Genomic DNA, 26,423 nt, shown 5'->3' with positions numbered 1-26,423 from the left:
CTAGATGTTTATAAATCTATTTAATGCAGCACTCTCTAAAAACTGAAAGAAACCATCCGAGTGCTTCATCCATCTGGAAAATGGGATGGGAACACTCTTGACAGGTCTGTGGCACGGAAGACAGAGCCCACTCTTGGAGAGAAGAAGTCCTCCTTTATATCAGCACCTCAACTCACCTGGTTCTGACTCTCTGCACTTTAAGAAAGTTTCAAGACATTACAAAGCTCTTAAATTTCCTTTAATTTTTAATGTTTCTATTGTTTGCTTTTCCCCTCAAGACAAGGCAGAATTATTTTTAATTTTGGGGGGCATGGACAGCTGTTACTGCTGAATTCAAGCGCAAAATGTTACAGAGAAATTTTAATGCAACAAAATCTCAAGTGAAAGTAATTGCAGACAACACCAGGCTTCAACTTCGCAATTGCACGTCTTTGTACATGTGTCAGAGACACAAAAGACAGCAACATAACTTGCTTTAGTATCAGGAAATTAGTTTTGAAGTTTTTTTCCAGAAGTTTATTGGTATGATTAAATTTAGGACTAATGTGATCTCTCTCATTCACTGTAACAGATGTTTTCAGCACACAACCGTTTGAAACAGGTGTGTTTCTCCACATCCTCTCTGGCCCCTGCACACAGTTATCAGTAACTAATAGCTGGAGACATACATGGAGTCCTGAAGAATGCAAGAACAGCTTTCTTCTTCCTTAAACTAAAGCACATTTACACTTTTAAGCTCAACCTTTTCCCTTAGTATAAAAATACTTGCTCTGTATTGAGGTCAGTTCTGCTGGGGAATCAGTCTTGCAATATCTTCTCCCATGTGCTTTAGCCACCACCTGGTGAGTGTATTCTACTCAATCAAGCACTGTTAAATAAAATTAAGCTCATGTTCATTCCTCCTTCTAGAGAAGATGTAACCGTACACAAATTACTCCCTCTTCTTGATTATAAAAACTAGACCTGCACTAGAATGTTCTTCTTCCAAAGCAGCAGAATTAAGCCAAATACAGGAGTTCAATATGCCTTTCAGGGATGACAGTTAATGACTCGATCAACTATGCCAAGATAGGATTCCCTAACCAGAAAAACAGAGCTGGTATCACTTCTACCAGATAGTGGTAGCCTTGTGGATTTTTAAGTGTTTACCTCCTTCTTAAAGGTACTGCTAGAATTTGAGACCAGACATCTGTCTCTAAAGAGAACTCTATTTTATTGTTCTTTCTTTTTGCATAGATGCAAGAGATAAAGGCAAACAGAAAATAAAACAACCTTGCATGTGTGGAAATGATTACAAAGACTTAATGTTATTGGACCTAACAAGATGCATCAGCAAACAAGTAAACTCCAGGAGTTAGAACTGTAGCCCAAGTTCTTTCATATACTTTGAAGCCTTACAGCAATTTACATCAAAGAGTAGAAACATTATCAGCTTACTAACAGCATAACACATCAGACCTGTGTGAGGCAAAGGTGTTGTACAACCAGAACTGCCATAAAGCATACATTAAGGGGCAAGACAAAGGGATGATACTCTCATGACCTTAAAACACACTAAGTGTCCTCAAATGACTCTAAAACACACCCTAAATAACCTTTAAATCAAGCTACAGATTACAAGTCTAACAATGCAGACAGCATTTTTTCAGGACCACTAAATGGAACAGTTTTGCACGTTTCATTAACACATTATGATGCCGCTTCATCAAGGAACAGAACCAATCGTGTCCACATCCATGAAGCCTGATGCTGAGGAACTTGCAGGTTCATCTGTTTAAATTCCAAATAAAATAAGTGAGAAACACAGAAAAAAAAAGGAGAAGTCACCACATAAAGAAAAAAACTTAGGTATATTTTTATTCTCTCTCAGGCATTGCAAATAGACTGACAGGCTACTGAGAATACATGGAAGCTTATTTATAACCAAGACTGCATACCATCAGATCAACGAGATTTAAGAGGTTTTATATCAAATTATGTCTAACTTTCAGCTATATTAATTACTAGTTTTTCAAATCATCTTTTCCTGTAAGTTCACTCTAAGCAATTTAAATTATAATCTTACAGAGCACACGAGATCTGCTTTATAAGTGGACAAGTGAATTTGATCTAACAAACTATCCAGAAGCTACAGGTCCACCAGAACATAATGAATGCAAGGAATTTAAATTTCATGTTGTCATACAAAAGCTTTTTTATTAAAATATTAATCTGAATAATAAAAAAAACCCCTTTCACATTAACAAGAGGACACTGAACAGTGTCTACACATCATGTAGAGAAGTCATTAATTGATTTCCTTTAATGCTTTGATGTTTTGTCATAAAGTCATGTTACAAACTGCTCAGATCCAGTTAAAGCCAAAGTAAAAGCATCAAAGCAACTTTACTGTTTTTGTTAGACACTGTAAAGATATTGTGTAGTTTTCACCGCTGACAATTCATTGTAGTTCCTTTATTTCACTTCATCATTACATTGTTTCATTAAGACTCAAACAGAACAAGCAGCAACCTCAGACTTTGGTAAAAGGTCACTCAATTTTGTATTTTATTCATCTCCTAAAAGTTGTACAAAAATTAGAATTACAGCTTATTCTTATATCTCAACACAAAGGAAATGATGATATCACTCCATGCAAGAACAGGTTTTAGTTATGTTTTCAAAAAATGGTAGAAGGCGAAACTAACACAGCACATATACAAATATGCAAAAGGAAGCCAGTGGTCATGAAAGCAGGCACTGCCACTCTTGGATGATGCAGCAGTGAGGTGAAGTTTTGAAACTCATCAACTGTAAAATCCTGTGTTGAAAAAAGCCAATTAACCAAGCTGCCAGCTACATGATTTAAATAAAGCAAGCAATCTTTAATGAAGCAATCTTTAATTTTAGCTGACATGGTGTGCCAAGGACAAGGGCAAGATTTACTTCTTATAATAAATTCTTCAGTAGAGCATTCCCTCCATCTGTCCCTTTAGAAGGGTCATCTCTTCAATTATTCAGATGTGCAACTGAAAGCACCAAGATGAGATGGTGAAGCAAAGACTAAACACAGGTCTTGATTATCAGCTCCTCTCCTCACAGTGATGAGCTTTTTGTACAGTATCTAACATAAAACTCACTGAACTCTTACAGCTTAAACTAAGGAAGAGAACATTAAACTTGATCAGAAGAGCATTCTCATGTAAACTTGTGCAAGTAACTACTAATCACAACACTTAGACAGTAGTATTTCTCTTTGGATTTTAATAACCAATATGAAACACATAACTAAACTTCAACTAATTAGCTAGGAAAGGCTTTACAATAAGCAAAAGAAACATTAAAAACAAAGGCAACATTATTTTAAATTGGTTTCAAATTCACTACAGTAAAATCATTAAAATTCAGTTAAGTTTCTACTGTGCTGTGATAGGTTTAAGAATGAGCATAGAATATATGCATTATTTTTGAACTGGAGCAGCAGCAATAGCATGTCATTGACAAAGCAGATGTCTATGATCTTGATAGTTTAAAATTCAGTCCTTCACTTCCAATGTAGACAGCAAGTCTATAGTAGATCACAATAATTTGTACTCAAAGATTAAATAAAAATTGTTAGCTTTGGTCTTCTAAAGTCTCAAATTTGCTGCATGAAGAACCACTTGATGGTTTTGAACTCAACTTCTACATCTTTCATGGACAAAGGCAGAAATCACTTCCTGCCCAGTCCTCGCTTTAACTCATGACTCTTGAGACTTCAGATCTCCTTCAACCATCTATTTTTCATCCTGACAACTCTTGATGCTTAGTCAAGTATCTACACCAAAGCTGCTCTGTATTTTTCATCATCCTTCATGCCCTCAACTGAGCTTTAAGCTCTACTATACATTCTAGCAAGAGGAGACCATACAAAGTATTCAAACTGCTGATACAAACTGGGTTACACAGTAACACAGCAACCTCTTCAAGTTTACTCTGTATTCCTCTTCTGGTAACCGTCCATTGCTTGTTTGACACCTACTAAAAAATATCAGTAACCTCTTAAACAATAACAGTACTGAGACCTTGCTCCTGCACAGCTATGGCCAGTTTATCATCCATCACTGTAGGTAAAGCTAGGGCTGCTCTCTTCAATGCAGCTACCTGTTCTCTTGACAAATGGCAGCACTAGAAATTCAGTCATAGGATTTTTTTTCTGTGGTTCTTTTCATCTGTACCTCACCCTTACTATCCCAATTAGAGATCAGCAGCAAGCTGAAAGGTAAAATTTCAGGAAATCTTTACAAACCACCAGACTTCCCCACTGGTCACCAGGGCTTTTAGGTAATTTAGCAGTCTTAGATTCCAACAGCAATTTGTCTTGCCTAAAAGTGACTTTCTTTACTGATACAGCCAAGCATTTACTTCCACCTTATTTTCTTTACAAATTAAGGAATTATTTATCAGCAGAAAGACCATCCCTTCTTATGCTATGGCTTATTAACTCCCTTTAAAGCTAGTGAGGGACACTCTCGAAATTCACTTAAAAACTAGAGACACCTAAATTACTTTTGTCCACATAGTTATTGACCCTCCATCAACCTCCATAAAGTTACAAGACAGGTTTCCTTACAGTCAATGTGCCTTTTGTAAGAGAGAAGGCAGAGACTACAAGGACAGTAAGTAGTGGGAAGCTGTGTAAGTAACACTACTAACTGGACTGAGTCAGACATTTGCATCAGAGCCTTACAAATGCTAGGTCTCCCTTACCTAAGTTTTGGCATCCCACCTGCCATTCTCTATAGATTTATAGAAGAATACACACATCATCAGCATGATGCTATTTCATCTTTGAGTATTTAGAACCTGAGTGAATATCACCCTGCCCTTGTACTTTGCTGCTGGTAATGTCATCAGCTACATCCACAAACTCTTTTCCTGCCTCTACCATGTTAGGCCCACTAGCTGAGCAATCCCTCACAAAGAAAAGTTCAGAAATTGAAACCTCTGGTTTCTTCCCCATTGAACAAAGACACAAGTAATTTAATTTCCCTGCAAAAGTCGTATCTACTATATATGCTTCATTACCATCCTCATCCACAATTCCTACAGGCAGTAGACTCCGGATCTGTAGGAAGAAATCATCATTATCAGTTTTGATGCCTTTTGTTAACTACAAAATTCTCAGTGTGTTTATAGATTGCTAGATTAATGATTTTAACACATTTGAACATTCCTTCCATTTTTTTATTTGTTTTGAAGGCAGTTGTCTCCATGCTATCCAAGTTTCTTCTGCTCTCTTGTAATTCTGCTAGATGGCACACACTGGCACTCTGTTTCACAATCAATCTCCATGTCATACATCCACCTGCTCCACTGTGGTCTAGGTCACCTTGAGAGATCCAGATTTTAAGAGCTGTCTGGTTACTTGCTTTTTAAGAAGGCTTTTTAATATATTTTTATACCATCTCTTTGAATGAAATTGACTTTGATACATGTATTTGATGACGTATAAAAGATTAGAATGACTTAAATCTTCCTTTAAAAATACAAACTAGTCTGTTCTCAGCTACCATTTCTTTGAGCCATGCTGTGTGGTGATAAGTGTGTATTAAAGCACACATCACATGGTGTGCACATGTTACACAAGCAGACACTTCCACTGACTCAAGTTCGGCTCCAACACCCTTAAAACATCAAAACCAAACCAAGGCAGAAAGGACAATACAAAAAAAAAAAAATACCCCAAAACCACTTTATTTGTTCACCAGCTTACTCTCTTATTGCAAGATATTAGCACTGGAATAAATCCAGTTTCCACATAAGTAATTCATATGCACCTATAACATTACATTCCAATTATAAAACAAAACTTGTGCTGAACAACAACAGTTAAAAGACTGTAAGATCTACAAAGACAGACCAGTATCATTCAGACTTAATTTTGTTAATTTTCCCACCCACAGACTACAGACTGTGCATCACTTCTTATAGAAAAGAGATATAAGTAGCTGTAATTTACATCATAACATTAAATCTGCATTAGCTATAGAATCAGTTCTCATCAGCTTCCAGAATAATGGTGTTTAGAATGAGGCTAATGCATTTCGTAACAGTTTACCTTACAGCTCAAGATTGCTAAGGTAGGACCTTGATCTACTCACAAGACAAGGTGGAGGTTCAGAAATATTACTTCTTCCATCTTGCTCCAAAATCTCAGTGTTTAAAACAACATTTTAGTACTTGGCATGTTTAACATCCAACTGACAGTCACATTTCACTTCCCAATATTCAGTATTCCTTCAGCATAGAACACTTGCTTTAAAACACACTGAAATAGGTCTATCTAATGCTCACCACATCATAGCAACTAACAAGTCACTTAGCTACATTTCTCCAGTGAGGCACAGAGCACAGCTCCCTAGTTCCACCTCCCTTAGATTTAGCCTTAGTCTCAAAATAAATTAATTTTCCCAGCTCCTCTATACAAAAAAAATTCCCATTTTTGCAAGAATCAAGGTACTACCCTGCACATAACAGCCTCCTCTCACTATGGAATCTTGGTTCATCTTTTCAGCATGAAAAAAGCATATAGTGAAGACAAAGGAGTGAGTCTTGCATAAAGAGGTAACAGTTAAGTATTTCTGGAGTCTCAAACTCTGGGAAGTTTAGCAGGAGCTTTGAAGCCTTGCTACACAGACATATCTCTTCACTTCCAACAATTTGTAAGCTAACCAGTATAAATAACAAAAATAAGACTGGAAAAAGAAATGCAGCAATAAATCAGATTTTTTTAATAACCAGAAAGTAATTATTTAAATTTCATAGACCTCTATAATATATCACATGTAATGGCACCCTAAAACATTGCAAATATTACAGACTTAACAAAACTGAAGGCATGAAAATGCATTTCAAAGATCTTAATACCTATCTATATGCCATCACTGCAATTACATCATAGTAGAATGATATATTAATAATTGGGAAGAAAAATCACCAGTCAAGAACCTAAAAAGTTTGAGGTAATTCAGAGGGGTGACTTCTCTTACAGGTACAATCTTACTTGAAGGTTTGTCATCAACAATTCTCTAAATTTTATTGAGGCATAGCCATTCATTTTTGTAGACTCTTAGGCAGTTATGTTCTTGCATTCATTGTTTGAGATATTCTCCATGAAAAGTATTACCTCACCTTTTACTGCTGACTTCAAATACAGTGACTCCTTGACCTGAAAAATTCATAAGGTAAAAAAATTTAAAATTCTAGCATACTTTTACGTAGAGAGCTGAACTAATCTAATATCTAGCCACCTACTTTGTAGGATCATACACAGCACTCTCACAAATGCTACAGTAATCTACTTTCCCCTTGTCTCAAACTATTTGTGGTATGGATGTAAAAAGCATTTGTAACCTTTTAACAGGAGTGCTCTTGCACAACTGAACTTGCCTTTGGCATGAGCCCAGCAATTCCTATGAATTTATTCTTTGGGGTCTGAAGTTTAAGAAACTTCCCATTTCTTCCAAATTAAAAGAATAACCTCATCCTAAAAGCCATCTGACTTTAACATATTCTTCCTTCCGCTGACATGTGTGCAAGTATAAGGGATTGCCCTACCAGTCCATTTCTTTGCAAGATTTTCAGCTAGAGTAAAATGGAAAAGCAGTCAATCCAGCAGGCTCATGTCCAAACTAGCACCCTGAAGTCTTGTCAATGGCCCCACTGACCATGCCACAATTCTACTATATTAGATTTTATTTTTTGTAATCAGTTAATTATGTCAACTATAGAACAGATTTCACATAACTAATGCAATAGTGTTTCTCAGGAGGCTGCAAGGCTGCCAGCACAAGTATTGTAAGGCTTTTACAACAGCTAGTTTTTATGGTAGGGCCTCTCTCGTGCTGCTGATGTTTCAATCTTTATTGTGCTTAACATAAAGGAGAGATCTATGTCATGAGGATAGATCTGTAAAGCTGCTTTTGGGTATTAAAACAGATTTTAAAATTAAATATTAATTGTTAGAAAAGCGTACATTAACACATACAGAGACAAGCAGACCAAGACTCAGTGGCCACAGTAAATTTAATCAGAACCCACACTCCATTAACAGCTGGAAGAGTTCCAGAAGCCGCCTGTGCCCTTGGCCATCTGCCAAGACCACTGATTGTGTTTTAAGTCCCCTGAAATTACAAGGATTTACTCCAATATGCCATTCTCCACTCTCGGTGCAGTATTTACAATTTTCTTTTGTGGCACATATAAAAAGTAGCTGTCTACCTCACCACCAGTACACTTGCATGCTACAGATGTACACAGTCAGAAATAATGCCAACTAAATGGCAACTCTGGTACATTTTGCAAATGAACTGTAGAAAAGGCACTAGTCACACCTAACATCAAACTATAAGCAGCATCTAAGATTTGAATTCAAGTATGAAATTCAATCTATTGAGACAAAAAAGAAAGCTTTTGAGCATTTACCAGAGCTGTCTACAAGTATGTTAGAGACAAGCATCAAAATTCTTGTCCCAAAAGCTTCATTCAAGTCTACTGCTCATTAATCATAGCATGCATTAATACACAGCTCTTACAACAGAGTTGTGTAGAGAATCCTGAAAGGAGGAGAAAGTGTTAAAACTAATCACAATACCTGAAAGTCTTTAGTTGATCAAAATGACAAGTCAGTTTGGCCACATACCAAGAAATTTTGTGAGTATATCTCCCAAGAACATCTGCCATTCAGTCACAGCTCTCTTTGGAGACCTTCATACGATATGGTATTTTACTTAGGTAAGATATCAGAACATCCAGGTTACGAGAAGAAATAAAAATCAAGGCAGGTAGTGATGACTAAACTCCTGCAGAAACAGTGGTAGAAATGGAAGCAGAAAACACCCCACGAAGGACAATACTTGTTCAGTTGCAGGTCCAGAATACTCCAGACGTATTTGATGCACATGTGGTATGTGGAGTCAACTCAATTCTGAATTCCTGAAGCCCACACCAAGATCTGCCATCATTAAAGGAAGAGGTAGAATATTTGTACAAAGTACGTGCATTGCAACTCACACAGACTAGAAGCTGCTCCCAAAAGCATATCAGTGCAAGTACCTAAATACTGCCAGGTATCAGGTTTGATGTATGGAAGCCTAGCAGCATAAGAAAGGGAAAAATACTCATTGTCAGAATAACTTTTCCAAGCTCAGAAGACTACTGTACAACACAATGCAGCACTAGCTTTGCTCATCGCCTTCTCCAACGTAGCCCCATGGCAGAGTAACCCAGCTTGTCAGCCAGATCCAGCCTCCCAGCCCCTGGCATTCAACATGCCTTTTGTTGAGCTCAGCTGGTGCCTACCCAGACAGTAGCCATCATCAAGACCAGCTCAGGCTGTGGTTTCCCCAGCCTTCTGCTTCCCAGCTAAGCTGAATTACATGATTTGCCACTTGGCAAGTGTCCTGCCTCCTTTTCTCCTTTCAACCAACAACCCCTTCGATCAGAAAGCAAGTTGATTCAGCCTATGAACTCAGCAAAAATGAGAACAAAATAAAAGCCCAAAACACAGACTTTTTGCCAGATTAGTCTCTGGTCTATAAGCAAGCTGAATTGATTTACTGGATCATCAGACAAATACTAGAGCCAGCATAAACTAATCAGTAGGAACTCAGCCTCCTTTTATTAAGGCCACAGACACAGCTGAGGAGGGCTTGATGAGAGGTATTCACCCCTGTACCTTAAGACACAGGTAGCACTGCTGCTCTGCTGCAACTCATACTGCTGGGACACAGCCTAACAGAAAGACTGCATGAGAAAATACAAGTAGGTCACTCAGGAGAGAAATCACTTTAATCTGAAGCATGTCTCTTATTGAAGCAGCAGAGAGAAGAGATGTCAGTCTCTGAACAAAGGCAAATTAAAACAGTATGTTGGACCAACAGTAGATGCTGAAATCTTTTCTAGTAAGCTAGTTAGATGTGTCATGTAAAACACATGGCAGTGTATACTGGCTGCACAAATACATGCAATTTAAATTAGAGTTCTCTTACTTTTTCACCCATGTAGAGCTCATATCTGCTTGCCCAAGTCACCTAGAGAGTAGCACTGCTGTGAGAGTCTACAAGTGTCCCCAATGAGTGAAGTTAAAGCTGGGATGTAAGACACCAAAGCCAATAGTTTGCTCCTAACACAAGGGGACAGACTCACTGCTCCTACATCCCACCAGGCAGCTCTGCCTGTCCCTTTTGCACTGACTGCAGTACTTGTCAGATCCCACCAGAAACTAAGTACTCAATTTCCTAAAAATATTTTCTCATCTCTAGAAAACAGTTTGGCCACATGTACAATACTGAGAACAGTGAAAAAAAAATTAGGACAAAACTAACAGCAATTGTTGCTGAAAGGACGTAGGAGTAAAGCAACACCTGAAAATGAACCACAAGTTATCCCTTCAAGACTCCTACTAGGAGCATATAGTCAGAGTCCCTAAAGACATACAGAAACAAGCAAGCTAATACAGCATTACCTAGCTGACAAATCATTATTCAGATTAAGCATAAATTGTCCCTTGGGGAAAGATTTACTAGAGACACAACCCTAAACTGGAAGGGAACACAGTAATGGAGGTGTGATGTACATTCAAAAACAGAAGGAAAGCTATTTTAGGCATAGAAAAAAGGATATAATTTCTGTGAAGACTTTGAATAATCTCATATAATGCCAAGAAGGATTCTCATCAGACAACTAACTGAAAGAAGTAGAAAAACTTTCCCATTTCTTGACAAAGAGGCAGGGGAACAATTTGCTCAGGTTTCCTAATCACTTACTGCAAAACCCACAACATTAGAGACAGAATACTATGATGGACTACGTCCAACACACTCATTTTTAGTTCAGCTATAGACTAAAACCAGTGTCAGTGTCTCCCACTGGGACAAGCAGAAGCAATTCCAAGATACCAAAAGCCACCATGGATATAGACTATCTGTATTCCAAAGGGATTTTTACAAAATCCCATACCAGAGACCATACTTTCACTTCCTTTACATTTTAGTTGCCTATCATTTGCTGCATGCACTTCTAAAAACATTTCCCCTAAAAGACTGATATTTAAACTTGCAATATCAGAGTTGTCAGGTTTTACTGCTTCTTTTCTTGACACAGAAAGCACAAAATTAATTATTAAGAGACTTAGTATCTGTTATTAGAGGACAACAAGCTCAAGAATAAAGAGGGTTATTAAGATAAACCTACAGAAGCACAAACTTCAAGCAGCAGCTAAGAGAAATTTTACTTTTTCATACATTGCTCCTCCTCTGGAGGATCACCATTACAACCTTCCAAGTTTCAAAATCACTACTCTCCATGCAGGGAGAGAAACCAACAGAATCCCAAAAAGGATCTGGTTCACAGCTGGCATAGACCAAGGCTTAGCCCTACCTCTGCAGCAAGGCATCACACAGCTCAGCTCTCAGTGTGCTCTCCTGCCCACTGCTCCCAGCAGTGCTTGCATCCCATTCCTGTCCTTTCTGCTCCCCCCTGCCTGCCTTCACACAGCGTTAGTTTTCAGCAGGCAAGCAGCTGACCAGAGACACACACACACACACACTGCTGGCAGCTGAGCTCATCCGTGGAAAGGACAGGTTTTAGGGAGGCCCACATTCACAATGAAGCCATGCTTTTACATAACAACTTGGCCAGAAATCAGAGAGAGACAAGTGAAAGCCATGTAAACCCCCAAACAAAATTCCCCTCTAGTCTGCAAAACACCCTTCCTCTTACACATGTGGAAAGTGAAGGTACAATGCCAGCTTTAGATCTTTGGAAATCTTTAGGAGTGAAGGTATTATACTGCAGTATTACTAGTGTCAGGTTAAGTTATTTCATACTTCCTGACCTTAAGTACACCTTGGGGGGGGAAGGGGGAACCAATAAATAATTTAAATAGTTCATTAGTAAATCACCATGGAAAATTAACAAGATTAAATGTCTTTGGTTTCATATTGCTGGAGCTAAGTGACAAGGAAAGCATCACTTAGGTAGAAGATGTTTATACAAACACAGGATATACTTTATATTTACAATAGAGTCATGCAGCAATTTTGCAGTCATGGCCTGGATAATTGAAGAGGATGAACAATGTTGTGGGGTTTTCATTGATGGTTAGCTTAACTTGGCTTTAAAGTAATCTTGCACAATTTTTTATTTCATTCTAATTTTTGGTGGCAATTACCATTCCAAAACTTTAGACATACACAGCATGGGCACCTCTCTCTGATCAGTCATCCTGGATGCTTTAAGAGCAGATTTCAGCATCCTCAACCTGTGCCAGCTTGACTGGCTCAAAAGCAGAGCTGCAGGCTGGATTTGTTTGATTGCACTTCTATCACTGTTCCATTTACCATGCCCCTCCAAGGTGGCTGCAAAGCTGTCCACTCACTGGGGGATTCTTTAGGCATTAATTAGGCAGGAAATCAGCTTATCTGTCCCGGAAGATATAGTAAAATTCAACAATAACAATTCTTCAGAGAGTCCGTTAAAAAAAGTTAAACTTGCAAGCTCCCCTCAGTTATGTAGTGGAAGTGCTGTGACTCACTGCACACTGTTTATTTTATGTTCAAGGAGTCCAAAAGCTGAGCATTTTCACTCTTGGTTTATCCAGCCCCTTTTGTCCACCCTACCTCAAGCTCTGAGACATTAGATATATCTGAAAACTTTAAAAAAACCGCATGTTTTTCAAAGAGCGGTTAAGTAGTCACTACAACTTGTGCTAGACATTGCCGTATGGCATAACTGCATCAAAAACTATGCTGTAACAAAGCATTCCTGGACTATACAAACTTCAACAACAGAGAGATCATTTCAATAAACTAAGTACCCTATATGGTTATGGCCCATAGAATTATATTTCAAGTATTTGACATACCAAGCACTTGAGGAGAGAAAAAAACACTACTACCTAGACAACTACTATTAGTCCATATTGCATGGTATGGAAAAGCAGGATGCATCAAAAGCGTGAAACAAGGCTCCAGATACACTCCATAGTAACCAGAAAAATGGGTCTTTGCATCTCTCAGCAGAGCTGCCTAGCACAGGGTTACACAGCAGCTTCTGTGAAAAACTGATATTCAAGTAAGGGGAAAAACATAGCAAGCACAGATCTGACAAACCAATTCTGAGCTCAGACTTGTAAGCTAGGAAAGCAAAGGTAGTGGTAGTAGAGAAAATGTAGCTCAAGGCTCATGCGTTACTATCTTGGCTCTCAGTTGCTCCTCCCACCCGCTTGAAGGCATAGTATTAAACTTCATCCTCCAAACAATCCATGCCAGCTTGCACCACTATTTGAGTCTGTTTGCAATAGCAGGTGAAGAAAATCAGGAAACCTTCACAGTAAAACCACTTGTCTTTACAAGCAGCTATACAACATCTTGAGAAGTCCACACAAGCAAATCTGTGTTCTTCAATGAAGGGCCAAGGTTTTTTTATTATTTCGATACAGCGCTTCCCATGTCAGAAATCAGTGTGTCCCACATTATCTCTTTTCAAAGCTTTTGACCAGTAAGTCAAATATTCATAGAACATTTCAAACTCCCTCACTTCTGTTTTGTTGAGGAATAGGCTATATATATTTCAAGACTATCAGCAAGACACAGATGATCTAGGTTCCTTTCAGTTTTGCTTATCAATGGACCACTATTGGTCAGAATACAAGTTGACTGAAAAACAAGAAATCCTGAAAAATCTCAGTTATGTGCTTACATGTGACACAGATCTACTGGATGATGTCTTCAATTCAAAAGGGGTCCTATGGCAACACAAATAAAAGCAAGCAGTTACTTCAGGTATTACTTTCCACCACCTGAATACAAGGATGTCTGTGTCCTTGTGTCCAGGTTCCAGCTGACATCTTGGCCAACTCAACTACATAAAGCAACTCACATTAAAATATAATGGTTTAAATCAATTTCACCTTGGATATAAAAAAAACAACACAGGATCTCTTAAGTAGTGAATGCAGTTTTGAAGTGAATTTCAGCCTTGCTGTTGAGATAATCATAAGCACATAGCAACAGCAACTTCAGTGACTGAATTACCATCTGCCAGCTAAACATATTTCTATATGCCTCATCTATTTTTCATTTCTGAACTTTTCAGCATTGTGCTGCCACAAGAGCAGTATACTATCTTGTGATAAAAATCGAACAAGAAGAATATTTTCATGACCCTAGTAAGTCTTAGGGCACATGGATAAAACAAGCATTTTTACATGTCAAATACTATAAGGACGGCTTTGCAACTTCAGCAAGACACCCCTCCCTCCAAACGACCAATCATCACACACATTCTCCTGTAAAACATGGCTTTTCAGAGACCTTTTGAAGGGCAATTATAATGGGGTAAAGAAGACTTCAGGCACATTGCTCCAGAGTAGTTAGCAAGAAGCAGCAGTAAGAGTCATCACCCATGAGAACCCAATAAATCTTTCAGGTGACCACTACATCATGCAGGAGCAATCACTACTTTCAGGCTCTTCCAGTAACTTTTTAGGTGCTTAACCTTTTATTGTAAAGCAAGTCACGTTCAGCCAGGAACCTCAGCAAGTCGTTCATAGGAAAATGAAAAACTTGACTTAAATATGAAAGTCTGGGAGATTTCCTCAACAAGACAGGAATATTTAAAATATCCTATGGAATGACATCTTCCAAGGAGAAGCCTGCAATATACCTCTCAAAGATTCATCAAGTACAAAAATGTCTAAAGAGTTATTCACTTGTAAAATGAACTAAAAGCAGCAATACCAACGCCAGGTAACTGTTGTAACATGGGGAAAAACGTCCACAGGTGGGAGAGATTGTGGAAAAGGAAGGGAAATCCACTGCACTCATACCAAGAAAAAGCATAGTACACTAGCAATAGTCAAAACAGTGTTTTGCTTTGATTTACTGCAACAGAACAAGCAGAGGAGCAACAAGGGATGCAGGAGTCTGTGAGCTCACAGACATCTGAACCCTATTAACATGCCGAGCCAACATAGCCTGAAGGACATTGCTCACTCAAATGAAATAACCAGCCACAACTGCCTGCAGCTGTAGGTAGAAAGAGAAAGCAGCATTGTTGAATCAGCTGAAGCCCAAAATAACAGCTGGAAAAGCTGCTATATCAGGAACAGAATGGGCAAGAGGTTCCAAAAATCAGTGTTGCAGTGCTTTTTGCTTGCAAGCAGGTACATGGGTCTGTTAACAAGCACTAAGGTTTTGTTTCTGTAAATCACCTTTACCACTTGTCTTCCGTAAACCTGAGGAATATCCAGAAAGCTTTTCTTGTTTGGTCCACTGTGTCATCACAGGAGAAGGCTGGTTAACATACCACACACTGCAAAGTGAATCATGAGTCAGACTGAAAGCACATTTCTGCTTAAGACCTAAAAGAATTATTAAATGAAAAAAAATGAAAAAAAGTCTTCAATTCTCCTCTGCTACTGAGGGCAGGGGGGATAAGCATTGAGAGTGGCAGGGACACTCTAATTTGCATCAGCCTCAAGGCACTGCACAGGAAGCTGGTGTCAAGCATCTGACACTGCATTTCAGTTTGAGTGAGTCATTTCTGAGCCCTCTACCTGCAAGTTTGCAGTGACTAAGGAGGTTTGGAATGGGCTTTCCAGTAAGGTCAGCTTGTCTGATACTCTGGTCTTTCCCAGAGAGAAAAACAGCTCTTTTGAATAGCCAGCTGAGCCAGAATGTGTTGATAAGTCCTTCCTCTTCCAGAAGTAAAAATGGATACCCCATTCCTCAAATCAACTGTTTTCTCAATTTTCGGTATTTTGCAACTTGGTCTCCCAAAACTACCTCTATATTCAGCTCAAAACACAAAAAGTCAGAAAGACCAAAGCAGGAAGCTCAGAGATTAGCAACCTTGCTTTTGTTATGTCAATCTTCCAACTTTTGCTCAGCTCCAGGAAACCATAATACATGAGATTTGCACATTGTAAAGGGCCCCAACAACCACAAACTTTAACAACTATTTCTCTCTTCGTTCCCCTAGGAAGTTTTGTTATAATCACTCGGAACCCAACCCACGAGGGTCACACCACACCATAACACCAATAAACACTAACTACAGCAAACTTACATTTCTGAGAGAGAAAAGAAAAGCACATTGAACAAATAAAAAGCACAGCCAGCAACACTGACATCATAGCCTGCTGTACCCAAAATGCTTTTGGTAACCACATGACCTAGCAATGGTCTACAAAACACTGGCAACACGATTGAGGCTTGGCACCACAAACTAATCAGATATTTCTCAATTTCAGTTCAGTATAATAAAACTATTAGCCACTAAATAATAGTATAGTAAAACTAAAGCCACTTTATTTTAACTGGTCTTAGGCTAACCAAGTTGGGTATTTTCCTCTCTCTCCCCCCCAAAAAAGTCAGCGACTGCTACAGCCACATATTTGATAGGCTGCAGGAGACGATTTAAAGGTAGGATTCTCAAGAATTGTTGTTGTTTAGAAGTTCTTCCAGATGTTGGCAGTTACCTCTTAAAGCAACCTCAGAAACTCCAGCCCCTAGTGATGCCCTAGGAAACCATTACAACTTTTCTGAAGACATTTAGTCTCTGGATATGCAAGTTATGAAGTTAGAGGGTTTACCATGTTCTAAAACCAAGACTGTAGAGCTGATCAGTAACCAATGGGTGCCATATAGACAGTTTTATCTTTTTCAAAATACACTATTACTTCAAGAGACTAAGATAATTGAGAAAGGTCTCCTCAGTAAAAGTGCAGAAACTAGTGAGAGTTCTCTACTCAGGTGGGATTTTTCACTGTGGACAACAGTTTAACTTGAGGTTACTACACATGAAAGTGAGCTATAGACAGGAGACCAGTGGTCAGTCAGAACCCACTCTAGAGCTATACAAGTCCCTTCAGCTGTCATTAAGCTATTATATGTACACATACATCAGATTCTTCCCTTTATGCTCCCTGCAATTTCTCTTTTAAGCTGGGACTGACATTTATGAATATGGCCTTTTGAGGAATACAATTCCTACCACACTCATTTTTCTGCATTTGTTTTTCTGTTAGCATATCTCCCCAAATGAACTTGCCATAGGAACAGACCAGTATCAGAGAGAATGGAAACCAGTCCAGCAGCCCCAGCTTTAGTAGGCTTTAGTATGATGGAGGTTGTAGCTTGTCTAACTTTACACTAGCTTAAACTGGTACTTCCTTACAAGGAAGTTCTTTTCCTCCGGCTCCTCTGTTTTTACATCAACATTCTTTGTGCTGGCACAGCTGTTTGCATAGCTGGACTATGAACTTTAATGAATTATGGTCCATCTAAAAAACTCCTCAAAATGTATTCTTTTTGCTGAATTACTACTTTGGAGCTGAGTAATAACTAATAAGGAAAACAGATATGGTTGAACTTGTTAACCAGGAAGACTGTAATGGCAGAGATTGATAAAATGCAAACACAGGTATAGCTGAGTTGTGAGACAGCATATGACTAAGACATCAGGAGGGAGATGAGGAAAAGTGAAAGACTAAACCAGTTAGCTCAAGCAGCTGAAAGGTGGTTCTCTAAGTCTTAGTCTCACCAAGGAGCTCCACAGACTTTCTAATAATAGCACATAAGGGAATGTGATTTTTTTTCTGTTTTGTCTTACAATCTAAAAGGCTCATGCATATATTCACAACTGTGTTAAGAATATTAGGATTGTCTTGGGAACTTACAATGCACAAGTAAGAGTTGGATTAGACTAATTACGTTGCCCCAGTGTACAAGGTAGCTGTTCACCAAGCCTGATGAAAAATCAAGTACTCTAAAAAGTGTATGGCCATTAAGCACTTCTAGTGCAACTATTCAACCCCATCCTTTGGCGATGAAGCTAATGTTTCCTTTTCAGTTTGAGATCCATCACTACACCATTCAGCTACTTCAAACAATTTTCACAACACCTTTATTAAGCAATCTCTCAACATAAAACTACTAGAACAGCCCAGGCTCATCAGGAAGATCATAAGACAGATGATCATGTAGCAAACCACATGCAAGAAGTCACCATCCTGACAATTCAAAGCTAACCCATTTCACCACATATCAGGATGCAGACTATGAAAACTAACAAGGTTTGTCATTACCATCCATACCAAGGCAGCAATTTCTTAGACTCCTTCAACTATTTTGCTAAGTACAAACGCATAGGTTCCAATAGTGAAAATGAGGAAGAGAAATCAGAACTTGTTAGCTATTGTGTAGTAAGTACCAAGTAAAAGTAATGGAAACACATGGAAATATGTCTTGGAAGTAAGCATAAAATAATGAATTCATACTGGAGCACAGAGATGAATATGTACTACTTTCAAACCTTTAAAACCTCATAGTTAACCAAGATGACTAACCTCTTAACAAGTCAAGATATCCATAAGCCAAAATGACTACAACTCCCAAGTGCTTAGTTTTGGCAAGATTACACTGAAGAAATGTAAATAACGGGTAGTTTCACCTTACTCTAAAGTTGTCATGAGGTTGCACAATAGTGTGCCACTAGTGTATGGATCCCTACAGCACAAGATGAGATGTTTTCAAGGAAGAACAGAAAACAGGACTGTAGAGCAGGAACAGAATAATGGGGTGAGTCAGTTATTGTAAACAAAATTTGCCACCCTGAAACTATAGGAGGAAAATAAACATATACCAGGCCCTGGCAATGGGCATAATGCAAGTATCTGCTTTAATGAGCAAGGAATTCAAAAATAATACCCTAGAGACTCTTAAGGCATCTGGTGCAGGATACTCAAACAAGACAACTAAGCTGAGCAAACAAAATAAACTCACGCTGCCTATTAGCTTCATAGAACACTGTCCAGCCCTCTCTGCCAGGATTAATGAAATTCACAGGAAAAAAATGACCCTAGCCTTTGCAGCACCTTATCTTATAATGTGGAAGAAACTACAGAAAGTAGTTTTGGAACTGCTGCCAGAGCCCTTTCATAGCTCCTCCACTCTCATCCCTAACAGAAGCTATTGTATGTGTCCCTTTCAATAGTTTACAGAAGGACATGAAATATCATTCCCATTTGTATTTCATGAAGGCATGTTTACTACCCTTAACCTAACCATAATATTTACAATTTATTTTTACTAGTCCATCCACTCAGTTGCAAAAGCAGTATCAAATTAATTTCTGTAGTACATAGAGCTTGACACCCAAAAAAGAACCAAATTTTCAATAAATAGCTCTTCCTGATCTGCTTCCTTCTATATGCAAACATCTGAGCTGAGTGCCCAACTGACTATTTAAAAATAGTTTTAATTGCTTTATTATCTGCTCTGATGTAATCGATGCTTTTTAATACATTGTTTCTTCAGGCTTCTTAGAAAGAGCCTTCTCCCAGAGTCTAACACCACCTCCATTAAACAATTCAAAAGATAGTTTGTTTTTTTCAAGCTCACTGTTGAAAATCTTGAGTAATACCTTTAGTTTTGTTTTGCCTTAGTTTTGAAAAACCACTTATAACAGCTGCAGCAGTGATGCTCTGCATTAAATACCAATAGTAAGAACACACCTGACAAATAATGAGTGGCCCTCCCCACCCCAAAATAGTTTCCAACCAACCTGTTGTGCTCACAGCCAGTGCCATGAGTCAACATTATGGCTCCATATCCTCCAGGTGCTACCAGTCACATCATCACTAAACACTATATTAAAAATATAGACACAGAACTTATCAACTCCTGTAACTTTTGAAGCCATACCACTAGTACCAGGTGCTGTGAGCTCATTTTTGTCAACTGATCTTACCATTTCTTTAATGAAAACTACTCACAAACATGGAGTTTGTATTCCAGAGGGCATCACCTAATTTTCAATTATTTAGGTTTCATCTTCCTACAGAACAATTCAATAACACCTTTTCAGTGTCCTTTTCCTACATGTACAATGTGTCAGGACAGAAAGTTCTTAGGAGAGATGCTAGGTAAGTCAAGACTAAGAAAAGTGGTTTATGCCACAATCAAGATGTTCTACTTTACCTAACAAGCTCTCCAATGGCACGTAAGAACATAAGGATAGGTATTAATAAATGAGCTAGTTGCATATTTGTCTGGATAAAAGTTTGTAACAGGAAAGACCACTATACTAGCTAAGAAAATCCTTAAACTGAAAACTTACTAGAACAGACATTTTATAGCTTTCTGCAGACACAGAGGCATTCTTAACGTGATCAAATATATCTTAGTGCATGAGAGGGAGAAAGATGGATTTACTTGTCTCCCCCCCCCCCCAGTTTCTAACTCTAACTCGAAGGAACCTAAGCGGTACACTGGTAGATAGGAGTCCCAAAGCTCTTTTCATTATTCTGTCCTGGTGATGTGCACTTGTTAAAAATATCAAGCAAGAATAGAAGGAAGAGTGGAACAGAAGCACCAAGCTCACAGTGCCTCATGCGAGCAGTTGAAGAAGGTCATGGAGTTTGTGTGTTGAATTCTTTAGCCACAGAAAGTACACTCCTTCTGATGTACTCCACAAAGTGCTGTGGGGAAAGTAATTTTATCCATGTATTCTTGTTTCTCCACTTGCTTATTAGGCAGCAAGTGCCATTGAGAAATCACACACTGTTAAATTTTTGGATCAGCTTGTAATCATCCAAGAAACAGATGGTGATTACAGATTCCAGGGACTGGGGGAGGGGGCTTGCTTGTTTTTGGTTGGTTTGGGTTTTTTTAACTTGTACGCTATCTCACTAACTTCATTAGACATTCATGCTCTTCTTCTAAATACATTTAATGGTTGACACAGTAGGCAAGCTTTCCAGCAGTCTGTTCTTCATCTCAAAACTAGCTACAAAAAAAAAACCAAAAAAACCAAAAAAAACCCACACTTGTATTAGCTTTTTGCCATCTTTCAGGGTGATGTTTTGAAGGATGTAAGCTTAAAAATTCCCAGCTTTCCTAATAAGCTCCTAACAGAAGCAGGCAACCAATTCTAGTGAGTGCACACTCACCATCATTGTGCCTGCAGAAAACACAATCTGTAGATTTCATTTATAGGCACAGAAAACAAGTTACATGCCACCTCCCCTCTCCTCCTTCCTACAGTTATTGAAAATCTAGCAACAGTGACAATATAGAGGTAAGAATGTTATTTACCACATCAGTTGTAAATTAAATACAATTATGGTACTAGTTAAAAATATAGCTTTAAGTCATACTAACCAGTGAGTTTAAATATTTCAGTAGCACAGCCAGATTATCTTTGACACAGGGTAAAAGACTGAGATAAAAATCAACTGTTAATGATGCAGATGCCTGCAAGATCCAAGCACTGACAATTAGTCTTTGCTGCTACAAGTCATCAGTATTATAATCAGCTCTACAAAATGGGACACAGTTGCTTTCCCTTTCACTTAGCAGCAAGCTTCATTCCACAGCATATGTCAGAGCACTGAGAAATGAATTTACAGCTCCAAATGCGAACACATTTTTTTCTTGCTTCGTAAGACATTTGGGTAACATTCACATGTTTTCCTCTCACATGTCCTTTGAAGTTATTACTGAACTTGACTGTATTACCAAGTAGGGTATTGCATTAGGTATCTCACTACTTCTACCTAAACAGAAACAGTGAGTTGCTTACAGTTTCTTGAATGGGTGAGTAATTGATAAGAACCCTGAGTAACAGACATGCCTCTGCAAATTTCTCCCCCCATAAAGAATTCACACTTCTGCCGTCAGCCCTCAGCTTCGTGGCACCAATGTTTAGGTTTTCCTGTTAGAGTCATGTTTCCCCCGAGGATAGGAGAGTTAAGACAACAGCTTGTTGGGCTTTTTTCCCCTTAACTTCTTCACATTCAATTACAAACCCTGAAAATTCTCCAAAACTCAACAATCAAGTACAGTCCTAAGTTCATAAACGTGCAGAAAAATTATATTTTTCCTTTTTCATCTTCACCAAGTGTTTCCTTCCAAAACATGCAATGTAGGATATGTAGAAATGTAGGAACTGCCTCTCAGCTTCACTGTTTTAATATATATACTTATTCCCCAAGACAGTTACTAGGACTCAGGGACTTCTATGGTCTCATTAATTGATAGGCACTACAGGCAGTCTTAAATATAATTTTTCAGATGATTACTTTGTTCTAAGTTTAATTACTACCATCATGAACTATGATCTGTGCCCAGTTCTTGTTCTAGCCTTTGCTTATGGATTTCTGTTTATTCTGCTAAGAAACCTAAGGATTCTTAATTCCTGTTCTTAATTAAGCCACACATATTGTTTGCATTTCTCCCATGAGAAACTCTTATTTATGATAACAGAGTTAAACCATGCTGCACACTTATTTTCATTTGCTGGACAGTGCCACATGAAGCATTACAAAATGACAGGAAAAGCATCTAACAGAGGAGCCTGCAATGCTTCAATGCTGCATTCTTGGCCAAGAAGAGATGTCTAATTTGGACGCATCAAATTAACTTTTTTTTCCATTCTCTCTCATTCAGCGGGATTTCACTTCCACAGGGCCTCCAAGCATTACTCATGACTACATTTTGCAGTGGGGTAAGGAAATGGAATGCCATCTGCAGAATATAACAGATATTCACACCTTCAACCATCACCTTCATGTGAACACGAGGCCTCTTTTCCCTGAGCCTGTTGTGTTGCTGGTGTTGCTTTTTAGCCTCTCCAATGAAAGGATTTCAGTTCACAATTTTGAATCTTCTGTGCATGAACCAATACACTTTATGACATTTTCTACTGGTAACAGCCATGCACACTACAGCACATGACTGCAGGATGGTGAGGATCGCATATGGTGCCGCATTTGTCACTATTTACTTGGTTATTACTTGTAGAGAAGAGGTCTTTCCTCTAAACGTAGTGGTATTTCCAGTGTGAACTCACATAGCAATGAGCTGTTGCAACAGGAAGATCTCTGCTTTCATCAGTGATCCTCTCCCTCGCTCCTCCGGGAGACAGTGAACAGCTAGCACAAGCTGCTATTTAGTACAAGTCTCTCACCCTACAATTACCAGCTTGCTTTCTTTCATTCAAGAGGCCTGCTTGGGAATCTTCTATAACACTAGCCACTAAAAAAGGAGCAAAGGAAATGTGTGCATTTTTTCCCAGTTCAGGCAAATAGAATATCATCCACTCCCACAACTAAAGATATTTCTGCTTTGTAGATAAATAACTACTGTCTCATCGGTTCATGACATAGGATGTCATTGCTCACAACTGACTTAGAGAAAACTTGAAATCCTTTGTCACCATTTCCTACCGACTCACAGTGCTACCTTAAGCAGACTATTCAGCTTCACTGAAGCTTCTCCGTCTGCTACATACAGCCAAAGCATTTCTTCATGATCCTCACTTCAGGCACTGTGCTGTTTAACACAGCTCTAACAGGGATCAGTCTTGATGCACAGACTCCAGGCTTTGGGCAAAAACTACTGAAACATCCACAGAGGAAAAAAAACTAATGGGATATGGATGTGTAGGAAACAAAAGGAATAGCGAGTAGATACTACAAGGCTGCTCTGCCGCTTTCATGTGGCTGTTTCAAAATTTGTAGTCTAATCTCAAATTGCACACTGACATTCTTACAGGCTCGTTACTCAGCAGCAGACGTAACCCATGCAAACCCGACACAGGCATATAGGCTTCGTTCCGCCAGCAAAAGGGAATATGTTTTTTGCTCGACTGTCCTGATACCCGATTTTTGGCGATCTTTGGGCTCTACACTTGCAACCTGCCATGGTGGCTATTTGAAGATTCAAAGCAACGACCTGAACCTCGTAATGCCCAAACCATGAGACATCTTTACCAGCTCCTAATTTTAACGCAGACCACCACCCGGCCGGGGGCTCTCCCGAGCCGCCCGTCCCCGCAGGGTGATGGAGCACTTCGCAAGTGGTGCAGTTCTGCCTTCTTACCACACCAAGCCCTTCCTCTTCCCCTCCCCCGCGCACACCGGCAGCGGACACTTGCCGAAGCGAACTGCACGGACACGGGACGAACTTGGCCAGTTCCCACGGATAACCGGGATTTTTCCCAACTGCAGCACATCCATGCGACGCCGCGCGCGGCCGGCGGCAGGAGCGGGGCTGCTCGGGCTCCGCTCGCAGCACCGTCCCCTCCCGGGCACCTCCCGCCTGCTGCCAGCGAGCGGAACCACGGGGCGAAAGGGCGGACACGGGCTACCACGGGCTACCGCAGGCACCCCGCGCGGCCCCCGCGCATCACCCGCGCCCGGGCAGGGCACCGCAGCCGCTCCGCGCCGCGCTCCCACGCTCGGTAACGCGCTCCCGGCTCCGCCGGGCAAGGGGCGGCAGCCGGCGGGTGCCCGTCCCGGTCCCGCCCGTACCCCCGCAGCCCCCGGGTGCGATGCCCCGGCGAGGAGAGCGGGCTGGCGTGGGTCGAACAGCGGCGCTTACCGAGTGGTTGACCCCCCACATGAGGACGCTGAGCAAAGGGTCGCTAGCCCGGAACAACTTCACTTTTTGCGCCACGAAGTGCTTTTTCTTGGTCTTGGTTTTACTCGCCATGACGGGCACGATGCTGCTGGGGGCCGCCATGGCGCCGCCGGCGGCAGAGGTGAAAGGGGGTGGTGTGGGGTAGAGCGGCGGGCGGGCAGGAGCGAAGGGCAGGGACGGTCAGCGCCGCAGCCCCGCGGGCGAGCGGGCGGCGAGCGGGCAGCCGCGGGACGCCGGGCGCATCCCGGCCTGGCGGCTGAAATGGCCCCGCTCGGCGCGGCGGCCCCGCCTCCCCCCCCCCCCTTCGCGGGGAGCGGCCGCCGCCCGCCCGCCACGCACCGCGCGCCCGCCCCGCCCCCGCGGGAACCGCGGAGCGCCGGCTCTGCCGCCCCACTGCGCATGCTCCCTGCGCGCGGCGCCTGCGCGGCCGCGGGCCGCGAGGCCGGGGGCGGCTCGCGCCTCCCTCCCCTCAGGACAGGGGCCTGCCGGCTGGGTGCTGCCTCGGCGCCGCCGGAGGGGAGAGCTGGTGCCCGTCCTTGTCCTCCGGCCCTCACACCCTTCTCCAGTCCTCTGGGAAACCAAACCTGCTGTCTCTTTAGATAGCTAGTCGCTCACACCGTAACTTTGTAAAGTTTGTGATAGTTACTCTGGTTCCAGTTGCCTTTCCCTAAAGGGATCTGTAGGAATGAGAGCGATCTCTGCGGCAGGGCTTTGCCAGCTGCTGCCGCCCCAGCTGGGCTCCCTGAGCAGAGCGGTTCCTTACAGCTGGCGTGCAGCAAATACGGGAAGCTCGGTTCTTTGCAAGAGTCTTGCACCCCTGTGACCTCACTGTGCTGTTACAGCCCCAGCAGAATGCTTCTTGATTGCCTCCACGGCCACAGAGGATGTAGTCAGTGACAGGCGACATCCTGCAAAGGCACATCTGACCAGCTCAGAAATACCAAACACCACATATGCTTTGCTCTGCTGTATGATGAGGAACTCAATGACATCTGCCGTCACTGTTCGGGGTCAGTACCCGTGGGTAACACAGAGCATGTATCTCCTGTGCCTTTACAATAAATCATATTTCTGAATAATACAGCTTCTGAATAATACAAACTGACCTGCCTGCTGTGTTCATTGCTGTGTACCTTGCTTTGTTCATCAGCTGATGCTTCAGCAAGGTGACCAGATCCTTAGGGAGAAGCAAGAGCAGGGCAGCTCCATAAGGTGGACAAACTACAGGTGAGGGTCAGCCCGCTGCAACCATGCCCTCAGTGACAAGGCACGGGCCCACAGTCAGGGAGCAGGGTGCTGGAAAGAGCACACATCACATCAGCAGTCCCAGAGGAGCTGAGGTGATGAACCAGGTCCATCCAGGAAGGCACAGTGTAGGCACAGGGTCCATCCAGAGCCAGAAACAGATGTGCAGGCAAGCTACCTACAGGAGACGCCCAAGGTATAGCCCTATCTGAGTTTAAGTGGAGGTCCTGTGCAGAATATGTTCCCAGGTGTAGCTGTTCAGGGCAACTAAGGTCAATATATGAGTCTGGGACCCCAACACAGGCTTACATAAGTTTAAAAATGCGTTGCACGTCTCCATTTCTCTTTTGCGGTTGTGATCTCAACAGCAAAGTTATCTATCATGCTGGAATCCAAAGCAGTAATGTTTAATCGGCCTCCTGCATAGAAACAATTACTGGGATATATTATATGGTCCCTTTCCTTCATCTTATGAAGAGTAGGACAAAACAGAGATGTATTTAATTTTCTGTCTTTTTTTTTTTTTCCCCAGCAGAGTTACTTAGGAGTTACAGAGATACTAAACTGTAATTTTTGTTCTTGAAAATAGATTCAGCAACAAAAAAAATCCCTTACATTCTGCTGCAGTCAATGGAAGCAGCTGAGTAGTCAGCACCTCTGAATAAAAGCAGGTCACTTAGATGCCTAAATATAGATTTGAAGTCAGACTTTCGGAAGAGTTCAGTACCC

The 26,423-nt window shown here is 40.8% G+C and overlaps 1 protein-coding gene across 2 annotated transcripts in view; it reads right to left on the bottom strand.

Moving 5' to 3' along the window:
• PIP4K2A (phosphatidylinositol-5-phosphate 4-kinase type 2 alpha) overlaps positions 1–24,750 on the bottom strand; it is a 107,102-nt gene extending 82,352 nt beyond the window's left edge. Inside the window, exon 1 of one of the 2 annotated variants that reach the window (XM_014882204.2) lies at positions 24,411–24,750. In XM_014882204.2, the coding sequence (XP_014737690.1) occupies positions 24,411–24,551 (141 nt within the window). In that variant the 5' untranslated portion in view covers positions 24,552–24,750. The remainder of the gene's footprint in view (positions 1–24,410) is intronic. The other variant, XM_088160568.1, reaches the window with a different exon arrangement.
• Positions 24,751–26,423: the final 1,673 nt, after the last annotated feature.

Source organism: Sturnus vulgaris, chromosome 1 (genome assembly GCF_052056855.1).
Source record: "Sturnus vulgaris isolate bStuVul1 chromosome 1, bStuVul1.hap1, whole genome shotgun sequence".
NCBI lineage: Eukaryota > Metazoa > Chordata > Aves > Passeriformes > Sturnidae > Sturnus > Sturnus vulgaris.
Note: the sequence above shows the minus strand (reverse complement) of the source record. Positions and strands in the feature narration are given on the sequence as shown.